The sequence below is a fragment of the Lathyrus oleraceus genome, chromosome 6, assembly GCF_024323335.1.
Source record: "Lathyrus oleraceus cultivar Zhongwan6 chromosome 6, CAAS_Psat_ZW6_1.0, whole genome shotgun sequence".
Taxonomy (NCBI): Eukaryota; Viridiplantae; Streptophyta; class Magnoliopsida; order Fabales; family Fabaceae; genus Lathyrus; species Lathyrus oleraceus.
In genome coordinates this window covers 349,379,455-349,391,071 of record NC_066584.1, presented here as the reverse complement: position 1 = coordinate 349,391,071, position 11,617 = coordinate 349,379,455, and the positions used below count along the sequence as shown (strand labels likewise).

Below are 11,617 nucleotides of genomic sequence, written 5' to 3'. Positions count from 1 at the left end.
CTTTTAAAATATTACGGAGATGCATCTCCGGATCATTTAACATTCATATGTACGTCCGGAGATATATCTCCAAAATCTAGAAGCATTTAATTATTTTTAAAATAAGATATAAAATGCATTAAAAAATTCCCAAAAATAAAAAAGTCTACCTATTCTACACTTACTTCCCTATTGGGCATTTATCCTTGATCTTTTGTGGGCCGCCTAAAACAAGTATCATATAATTAATCTTTTTTATAAAACAAATTATATATTTATTTTTAGTTTATTTATTTATTTTAATCGGGTTGAATTGGGGATAGTACAGTACATTACTTAATTATAAAAATCATGAAAAAGTAACGCATTTTAACAAATTTAATTTTACAACTAATTTTGTAATACTTGTGAATTTGATTAGCAAATTTTATAATAAGAGTATAGATTATTACTACTATTATTATTTACAGCCAGCCAGAACGTAACCCAAAGTTGCCATGAGTAAATTCTTCCTTGCTGACTTTCCACCAACCATATTTTCATAAATCAATTTTTACTTGATTTGGACAACGCGGAAATCATCTGAGGAGTTTGGCCACAAAATCTTCTACTAAAATTATATCCAAACGAAATAATGTGTATTTGAAACAGAAAACTCTGCTCCTCCCCCAACAATATCAAACATCAAAATACCAATATCCTACAAAATAACCCCGACGTATCAAAGGAATCAAGCTATCCTTTGCACAACTTATGCTTGGTATATTATTTTGCTTTTCTTTAAAAAGATATGTGTATTTGAAGACATAAACCTCGTAACATGTAACATGCAATTATTTCAAAAATTGCCTGGGTTTACAATTATCAAGTCAAAATATACAAAATGTGGGTGGCAAAGTAATAGCTACCTTGCTAAATGCATGTGAAGCGGGTGAAACTTTATCTGTAATAGAAGCCACCCAGAACCTAATACAATAAATATTTGAGAAATTACAATTCAATGGAACAAGAAAGGTCCCTTCCATTTCATGAAAATACTGCCGCTACTTGTACACTCTCTGCGAGATAAAACTATTTACTTCAGCTGCTATCTCATAGGCTCCCTCAACACACCGTCCCAAAGCAACACCAGACACATAGTTTCCTCCAAGGAATAATCCCTCAAACCCAGTATTGTTTAGAGAAGCTTTAGCAGCATCTAGAAGATCGAGATGCCCAATCAAGAACTGTGGAATAGCTTGAGGCCACAGTCTAACACCCAAAACAAATGGATCCTGAGCATTTGGCTTTAGAAGGATATTTCTCAAATCTCGATCAACTGCTTCAACAAGCTCACTCTCCGTCTGCCATTAAAAAAAGGCTTTAGGAGTAACTTAAAAGGAAATAAAACATATCTAATAATACAGATACATTTTTAACAAAACAAGTAATGCAGATATGTAAAATATGTAACAGGAATGAATCCAAGCATATACGATCAAGAGATGATACCTATAATCCAGAATCACCGATCATCAAGACATAATGAAGCAGAACAACAGCCTATAGTACTCCTCTATGGAAGAGTACTCCTTTGAATAAGATTTCAAAGATTCTCTTAGGGTCTGTTTGGGAGTTGGTTTTTGGAGGGTAAGACTTTGGATGATTGCGTTTATATCTTAAAATGTATTTGATATTTTTTATAAGTTTTAAAAACAATATATTACATTAGCATATAAAATCATACTATTTTTTAAAAATTTTAAAAAAATATCAAACACATTTCAAGATATAGATGCAATCCTCCAAAGTTTTTCCCTCCAAAAACCAACTCGCAAACAGACCCTTAAGAAACTTAATCTAAAAATTATCTGTGCGAAGAAGTAAACATTTGAAACAAGATCACTGAACTAGAGTTGTTTGAAACAGTCAAATAACCCAGTAATGAAAATCATTAGTTGTTCTTTACTATCCTTGAAGTTTCCTAAAAAAGAAGGAAAAGAACCTAGTTCACTTTCACCTAATTTAACACCATACAAGTTCAAGTAATTGCATCTACGTTAGATGTTCATGTTGAATACAAATGTCACACCTTTGATAAAATCCCAGAATTGGTGGCCCCTCCAATGTAATTCAAGAGAAGAACCCTTCCAGGTGGTGCTCGGTTAGGGAAAAGTGATGAGCTATATATAGTTCCTGTCAAACCCACAAATATGTTATCATTACCATACCTGCCAAAACACTACAACACATTCTAAAGTTCATAATCAAAACAAATTTGCGGAAATTAGAGTGCCAAACATTTACCTAACGTTTGCACTCCTTGGCTTCGTGGATGCAATTGACCAAATCCCTTCAACTCGCCATCTATCAAGCATTCTGATCTAATGGCTTCTTTTGGATAGGAAATGGAAACTGCAGCAACTGGAGGGTAATAAAACTTTGAAAGTGCATCTGCAGCAGTAGACTGCAAGAGATATAAAAATGTAGTCAGGCATAAATGCCTCAATTTATATGTTGGCAACTATCATGCCGTAAATTGGCCATTCAGAAAAGACTTATTTGTTGACAAGCTTTTTTTGTTATTAGTCTCGAGCAAACAACTATCTCACAGGGAAATAAGGGATGCGATGTCCTTATCCTGAAACTCGGGCTTTGAAATAGACATATTTAAGGACCTAGTGCTATGTAGCTTCTGCTATGTGGGGTCTAAGAAAATGGCTGGATGCATTAAAGATCCTTTGTATGCAGCCTTCCCTTGCATATCACCACTAGCATACCACTCTGTTAACCCTAAAATGTTATGTTTCCTAAACTTCTCAATAAACAGTAATTTCACAGTCGGGCACAAAAACAAGGAGCTGTAGTTGATATGAGAATACTGGTTTATTAAGACTTATAGGCATTCACATATTACACAGCCATACACTTTTGTAAGTGCAGCATGTACGCCAATCTTGTGTACTGTTCTAGTTTGATTCTGAAAACTGTCTATAGTCTACCTGAGAATCTACTCTAATACATATTTGTTTTTTGGAAAGACAATAACTCAGTCTGCATGTTAAGTCAATATTATCCATATGTTGCAAAGGAGATAAATATTTTTTCTATAAAATTCAAAGAATGATAAATAGTAATAAGTGTGACCATGGGCACAAAAGCAAACGCATGCATGTGCATACACAAAAAACACAAAAACATGCCAAGAGGCAAAAGAACACGAGCAAATAAAACTGAAGACCTACAGTAAGGTATCAAAAAATGTGCATGCTTGCTTTCACACAAATTCAATAAGACATATGGTCCATGTCCAAATATTCAACTGTTAAAACAATCATCGCATAGACCATTGATATAATCCACTTCTGAGAGAAACTTACAGACAGAGGACGCAGCAATGGACTAGCAACATGGGAAGGAATGGTCATGACAACAGTCTTACTCTGCAAAGAAACGACTCCTTCTGGGGTTTCATATGTCAAACTGTAGTCCCCACTATCCAGTTTACTAATACTTAAAAGCTTCCAAGATAACTTCACCTTGTTACCTAACCTGTCAACAGGTTACAGGAACACAATTCATTAGGAACATCACTCGTGTGAATACTGGTGAATCAACTAGAACATTGGTATAACACAACATTGACTACCTAGCAGAAATTGCTTCTGGCAACATCGTAAGTCCCTTCCGGAATGATCCAACAGTTTGACCTTTTGGTTTTGGAAGACGCCTGTATCATTATAAGAATCAGTGAACTAACCCATAAACTAAGGCAAATATCCGAAATCTCGGAGAAAATGTATTTTTACGGATCACGAGGTGGTTTTGGAGCTCCATTTCTCTCTTGTATTGCTTTGAAGGAGCCACCAATAATGCTACCACCATTTTGTTCCAGCCTCCACACTTTCCCGAATGCTGCTTTCATACTTAACTTTGAAGGATCACCAGCATAGACACCTGTACATGACAAAATTCAGCTAAGTAGGATTTTCAATGCCTTAACGGTGACATAGAAAATTCATATCCGGAGAGAAAAGCAAGATGAAGTAAGATTGTCAATACTTGAAGACAAGTAAGTGCTTGTCTAATTGTTGATTTGTCCATGTACTTCAATATTGATTATAAAAGGAAAAATTGGAAGAGAGAAAAATTGTGCACTTATCAAATTAAGACTTAATTACAACTTTGGCTCCTATAGTTGGGGCTATGTGCGACTTTGGTCCCTCTAGTTTTTTTCGAGTGATTTTAGGCTCTCCATTTTAAAAATTAATCAAGCATGGGTCACCCGGCCCAAAACTATATCCATTAAGTGGCAGCCACGTCAATAAGTGTCAGACCACGTACTCCAGAAGGAGTGGTTATTGCCACTTCTCCAAGGAAGAAACCGTTCCTCCTATTCTTGGGGAAGAACAAGTCTTCTTATTCCCACGCCATAGCCAAGCTGTTGGGTTGGAACCGGTTCTTCACCCACGACTTGGCCCATAGATCGGGGCTATAAATATCCCAACCCTGGGGTTGGGAGGATTCAGTCACTATTCAGATATTCAGGATATCTAAAAGCCCTCTTGCATTCTTCACCCCTTATTGTATTTTCCGCAAGTATATAACCAAAGTTTAAAACTAAAAAAATTGAAGAATCATGTGGAATGTAAGATTAGGGTTTCAAGAGAAGAAAAATTGAGATTTTATGGTTTTTCATTAAATTTGATATTTTAATTGGTCAGTTTCAAGTGATATAGTGTTTAAAGCAATTTAATCAAAACAAATTGTGAATTTTTTTAGAGACCAAGCTCAAGCTAGAGTGACCAAAATTGTAATTACACCTTAAATTAATGTGGTAGACCAAGTTTAAGTATTTTAAAATCAGGACGGAAGCACAAACCCCCAGACAAAGTTTTATGCTATGCAAATTTTCAATTTCAGTTTTCAAGTGATGGGTTTGGAAGAAGGATTTGGAATATTCTTAGGAGAGTCAACGAAACCTCTTATTCTAGTAGGCCAAAAATCAGTTAACATGATGGGTTACATTTTATTGGCCAAGAACAGTATATTATAATCTAAACTCCTATAGAACACAGAAATCTTTACCAGTACATAATAATAGGAAGTTGGTTAAAAAGTTGAAAAGAATAACAGAGGGAGAGTGAAAAACAGTAGAGTTAGATAGATTGGTGGCTCTAACCTGAACAAAAAGGCTCTATCAAGCGTTCAAAAACCTCATCGCCAAGATTACGACGCACAAATTCTTCAACCGATTCCTCATAACCCTGTCACCTTCGTCGATATTATATCATATGAGAAAATCCAATTAAGAACACTTGCATTTATTTATTCTTCCAGTTGCAGACATTTCATTCGACACTAATAAAATTAAACCAAAGAAAGGGATCAAAAGAGAACACACTGGAGGAGGAGGGCGAATTCCAAGTGCTCCCAATCCAGCCCTTAGCTTCCCGCCAATGCTCATTAAGTCAAAGAAAGGCAAATCAGCTGGCTTCCCTGGTACCGGCCTCAATTTCCCATTCCACAACACAAATCTAGGTGCATCAGGATCACCCAGAACAAGTTCATCCTTCAAACCACTGTCCACCTACCAAACGAAACAATCAAAACCACATTATTACCAACATGTGGGAGACGGTGTCAATCTTTTCTTTGAATGTTTCAAAATTACAAAAACATATCTATGATAGAACTGAATCTTCCAACTGACAGCAAACACATTCAATAACTAAACTAATTTACTTAATACACATTCAACTACCAAACTTGCTAACAAAAGACATATTTAGATTCCTTATTTATTAAAAAGACGTATTTAGGTTTATCTATTATTTTCAGGGACTATGGTGATAACGTTAACATCCATAGATTCAAGGGCCAAAATGAATATTACTCAACAAATTAAATTTCAACCAATTGCATGCACCTACATTACAAATGAAGCTCTATAGAGAAAGAAGAGATTAATTACTACTTACCACCATGGTGAGCATAGGATCGGAAGGTTGAAAACTGTTAGGACCTTCTTCCCACAGATAACCATCCCTCTCAACGGTGATGATATTGCCACCAACTCTATCTCGAGCCTCGGTGACCACAAGATTGGAGACACCATCAGCGTGTTTGGTAGAAAGAGCCTGAGCGATGCAGAGGCCGCTGATGCCACCACCAACGACTACACAGTCAACGGGGGAGAGGTCTCTGGCGCGGGAATCTGTTTTGGTCGGAGATGCGGTGGATTTGGATTCCTCGGCAATGGAACAACGGAGAATAGGGTTCCGGTGATTGCGAAGGAATTTGGATTTAGAATTGGGTGAATAGAAAGGGGATGGAGAATAAAGGTAGGGGCGGAGAAGGGTTTGAGGGGTGAGTGTAACCATGGCGGGTGAAATGGAGAAAAAGAGAGGAGGGTGAACTAGTAACGAATAACGAGCTAGCTATATTTCGTTATCTTGAACAGAACCAATACAATATTAATGCACCGGATAGGTCCAATTTCCGTTCTTGCTTGTAACTTGCAATTACCTCTTGCACAATGCAATGCACAAACCACTACTTACCAAGCTTGTGTTTAGAAAGTAGTAAATTTTTCCTTCTTTTTTTGGTAGTATTTTACTTCTTTTATTTAAACACTTCATAATTATACTTGACTCTTTCAAAAAAAAATATTATTATTTAATAACTATGCAGTAAAAAATACTAGTTTTTCATCATTTATTAGATTTACTATCTTATATGTAACCTTTAAAGACTAAAAAACCATCTTTAAATAAAATTGAATGACATTTAAATCCATTTTCGTTTGACCGTATATACACTCCAAAGAATTCAAATTCATTTTAAAAATTAAAAAGAAAGTGGCATCAATGGATCGAGGAAGATGTTTGTTTCAAATTTGTTATATTGCAGAATTATAATTGTTTTGTGAACGATGAAATAGAATCTTGGTATAGGAGAGTAAATTTTCGGTACAGTGGAGAGGGCTAACATACAAATTAAGTTGACAAGAGAATGAAAAATAATACGAGAATGATAATGAATTTGAATATTTGAGAATGATATGTTTTCTCTCTTATATAGTGAGAGTGATTAAAACTGTCAGAGAGGAATACAGCATGTAATGCGAATATTTATCTAATTGACTTGGATAATTGGCAATGTTTTAGTGGACAGAGTTGTCTACTTCATCTTGGGTACCATGAACACTTCAAAACAAAATCTAATAATTGTATTTTCAAAAAGTAAATAGTTAAAAAAATATTTATAGATATTATATAACTTATAAAAGTTAATGTAATAGGATAATAAAGATGAACATGAGAAAGACAAGAAGATAATAGATAAGAAAATAGTAATGTATTATTCTCTTCCAATGTATTTTATAATGTAACGTGAATCTTAATTATAGAACATAAGCGTAGGTTACAAATACTTGAAAAGGCATATGACTAAATATTGATAATAATCATTTACTAATAAGAGTTAATGAATATACAAAGCTTAGGAAATACGATAATCGACATCCATATTGAATATTATTCATAACATTCTATCTTGGATGATTATTAAGACACGACTCATTAAAATATTAATAGAAAAAACTCGGTGAACTATCCATGTTGATGGAATTATCCTTGTTTATTGCAAATGATGTACAAATATGTAAAAGAGCTTAGTTCATATGCTTCAGAATTGCTTTTATGCAACACATGTTCGGATTATACTTATTTCATCTAATAAAATGACTTAGTTTTACTCCTTTTCTTGAAGGGGTTGTTATGAAACATTGTGAATTCAAACAGAGAGCCATGGATGTCAATATTTATGATCTCTTGTTGGTATTGGTGGAAGTTAAGGAACAAAGTGATTTTTGAAAAAGGCTCCCAGCGATCGAGTACCAATCATTGTTGAGTTAGCAGCAAAAATAAGTTTTATAATTATCATATGCACATAGACTCGTGGTTTCAAAGACAGAGTAGCATTGATTTATTATTCTAAGTAAGAGATGGGTTTTGTGATTGTGGTGACGCAGTAAAATTAAATGACAAGAAAATGAATAACAGAAAGTAAAATTGGAGATTTCGGTATTAACAGTGAGAATACTTATTGGGGGTTGATTTCACCATTACATATTTATCATGCATATCCATAGGTCAATAATGATTATCATGGATTTAATAATGACAAATATCTTTTGATGTCATGTCATACCATGAAAACAAGTTTTAGGTTGCAAAGCTAAAACAATCATTAAGATAAAAAGTCGTCGATATTACAACATAAGTAGATTTACATAGAATACCATGACCTATTTAGTACATAAATATAATGACTACATCTAACATGGAATATTTAGTACATGAATATAATGACTACACCTAACCCCTAACAATATAAATTTTAGCTACGATTACACATGGTTAGCTCAATAGTTGGTCTTTCCAAAGACATCGACTTCGGAAATAGGATATGCCCTGTCACCTAAACAACACTTCTGCCTTCAAACTTCTTTTCGTATCCTTCTATTGTAGACTAGAGTGAACTTACTCATATTATGTACTTTCCGGTCCACCGAAACTCCCCTTGTACTGAACTGAAAACGTTTATTTATAGGCAAAATTTTGAGCCTCGCATTGGGCGTATCGTCCTCTCGCTCGTCATGCCTACCCTTCTCTAACAATCTTGATCAACCTTCTTTCTTATTTAGCAAGCAATGTTTGTATGTATTTCATGTGTCATTGGACTCCTTTGCTCGCCCAAGGCACCATATTTTCGACTAGTGTGCAAATCATTGTTTCACCATGAAGTACTTGCACCAGGTGCTGCAACCTAGCCCTACAATGCGCCTAGCGCGCCTGTAGATGGGGTATATCGAGCCTTGATTCTTCATGTTTTTGCTTTTTCCTATTTTCTTTGTGTTAATTAGTATTTTTCCAGTTCTTTTCACCTATTTTTGATAAATACATACAAGAAAAGTCCAAGCAAGTGTTTCTTTACTTTTTATATAGAAATTAGGGATTTTGTGATGATTACTTGTAAAATAAGCAAATAAGTGTCGACGTATTTAATGTAAATCTGGAACTTATCAACTCTCTCAACTTACCATTTTTTTCCTCAAACAAAATCATCATATGACTCAAAAATGTTGCATGTTTCTTTAAACTTGTCGATTGACTTTGGGTCAAGAGTCTTTGAAATTATTTTTATGACACGATGTTCTCTATTAAATGCAAGTTCTAATTAACATCAAGACTGACTATGAACCATATCATGCGGATGAATATTTTTCTTAACCAAAATAAGATTTTTAAAATAAGTCAAAGTCAACCATTTATCATTTGTTAGGATCATGACCTTATAGAGTATCTCTCAATGGTTAGTGTTTCCCTCAAAATTCTGACAATGCATATACTATGATAATACTTTGTAGTTTTTCTCAATATTATTACAAGATATATCATTATTCATAGATCACTAAGGTCTTTCTTTAGGTTGTAACATGGTCGGGCTTATAAAAGATATTGGTTTTTCTTTGGATTCAAAAGCCTAAAGATAAGATAGCGTAAGGTATTCTTTTTCACATATTTCTCCTTCCTTATTTCAATTTTATTACAACCATTCTCTTGGTGCCTATTTTTATTTTGTATGCTTGGATTTTTTATTTTTTACTTTAATTTCTGTCAGAGCTGAAATTTTGTTCTTAAGGGGACTGATGTTGGACTAGATGTCTAAGTTAATGTGTTCAACTTCTTAAACCAGAATTGACAGATAATATAAAGCAAAATGATAAATTATAAAGCAAATAAATAACATAAGAGAATTTTTAAGTTATTCCAGTGCAACAACACATACATTTTAGGGGCATCTAACACAATAAAGGAAATTCACTCTCAATAGAATTATTACAAAGTGTCTTAGTTGAACAACACTTGTTCAATATCCCTCTTCTTAATTTTACCCATATATTTTTATTTAGGACTCCTCCTAAATATTAGACCACCTCACTTTCTCTCAATCACTAACACGGCCTCAATGCTCCTCTTCTTAATTTTACCCGTTGCGATTTACTCAAATAAAATAACTAACACTGTCTTAATTGAGAAAAATATAAATTAATGAATTTTAAATACTATAGGTCACTTGTTCAACGAATGGTAATAGAGCTTAACTCTTGGTAAGGACTAATCTTTTCAGGAGGAAAAATGACTTCAAGATATTCACTAAACAAACATTTATCCTTCATTGGATAAGGGTATAGTTTGTGGAAAGTAAAATAATGTTTTTCATATAAGGGAGAGATCATGGTATTTGGAAGGCTATGAAAGAAGGACGATTTGTCTCTACACACGAATTAAATGTTGATGTAGTAGACAAACCTGAAAAGGATTGGTCCAAAGAGGATAAAGAGAATGTGCAACGTGGTTTGAAAGCAAAAAATATTATCATTATCGCTCTCGATATTGATGTATTCTTGCGAGTTTCTCACTGTGAAACTCCCAAAGAAATGTGGGACATCCTCCAAGTTACCCACGAGTGTACTACTGAGGTAAAGAGGGCAAGGTTGGGAACATTAACCCATGAGTATGAACTCTTTATAATGCAACCTGAAGAGAACATAAGTTAAATGCAAATACAATTTACCCACATGGTGAGTCATATAAAAACTCCAGGGAAAACATTCTCAAATAAAGAATTAGTCATAAAAACTCTTAGATGCCTAAACTGTAGTTGACAATCAAAGTCTCTGAGATTTATGAATCTAAGGATTTGGCGACTATGGACACACACACTCTCTTTGGTAAATTGTAGAATCATGAAATGAAACTCAAAAGACTTGCCATAGAAGAATAATGAGAAAAGAAGAACAAGAGTATAACACTCAAAGATGAAGAATCCGACTCAAATGGTGACATGGCTCTCATAATAAATAACTTCAATATATTTATGAAGAATGAGAAAAAGCAAAAGAAAAAGCAAGGAAAAGATGAAGAAAATAACACCACTCATTCCAACATGCTACAAATGTGGAAAGAAAGGATATATCAAACCATATTTCCCCCTATTCAAGAATGAAATCAAAAATTCAGAAAAACTTAGAAAAAGAAGAAAGCTTATGTTGTATGGTAAGACAATGATATGGAATCCTCAGATGATGAAGAAGAAAAAACTAACATCTGCTTAATGGAAATTCATTAAAATGAATAGGTAACCTTCTCCTTGTAAGAACAAAAATTGTTCTACAACAGATTCCATGATTTTGATGATAACAAAGGATGAAACCAAAAATGGCACCCTAACGAAAAGTTTCTAAGTGTGCAGGGTTCTAAGGAAAGATGGAAGAAATCATCAGATACATAATTATATTAGATACAAATTATCAGAAGACCAGAAGCATCTGAAGTAGAAACACGTTCAAGAAAATCTAACTCTGAGCAAAACAGCAAAATATCAGAAGCATCTAAACAAGAAATACGCTCTAGAAGTTCTGACTCTGAACAACGGTATGTCAAACTCCAGAAGTTCTCAGCGCTATCTGAAGAAACCATCAGAACTCAAAAGAGATCAACATCAGAAGTTAGATAGCAGATTCCAAGATCTCCAGAAACACGAAGACTCTGATTATGGAATTGCTAAATAAGGAAGAGTAACGTTAACT

At 34.2% G+C, this 11,617-nt stretch overlaps 1 protein-coding gene across 1 annotated transcript; it reads right to left on the bottom strand.

Moving 5' to 3' along the window:
- Positions 1 to 795: 795 nt before the first annotated feature.
- On the bottom strand, positions 796 to 6,489 carry LOC127091706 (protoporphyrinogen oxidase 1, chloroplastic). The gene is made up of 9 exons (XM_051030390.1): positions 5,940 to 6,489; positions 5,363 to 5,548; positions 5,141 to 5,225; positions 3,768 to 3,915; positions 3,608 to 3,688; positions 3,339 to 3,510; positions 2,266 to 2,425; positions 2,051 to 2,154; positions 796 to 1,322 (listed from the first exon to the last, which is right to left on the bottom strand). Exons 1-9 carry the CDS (start codon positions 6,339 to 6,341, stop codon positions 1,023 to 1,025), a joined length of 1,638 nt encoding a protein of 545 aa, XP_050886347.1. The 5' UTR covers positions 6,342 to 6,489; the 3' UTR covers positions 796 to 1,022.
- Positions 6,490 to 11,617: the final 5,128 nt, after the last annotated feature.

Excerpts from the sequence above, each read along its gene's own strand:
- LOC127091706 (XM_051030390.1), bottom strand. The coding sequence starts at position 6,341 with ATGGTTACACTCACCCCTCAAACCCTTCTCCGCCCCTACCTTTATTCT. Across the intron at positions 5,226-5,362 it reads GAATTCGCCCTCCTCCTCCA|GGTTATGAGGAATCGGTTGA; the intron begins GTGTGTTCTCTT and ends CGAAGGTGACAG. Across the intron at positions 3,511-3,607 it reads CCAGAAGCAATTTCTGCTAG|GTTAGGTAACAAGGTGAAGT; the intron begins GTAGTCAATGTT and ends ACCTGTTGACAG.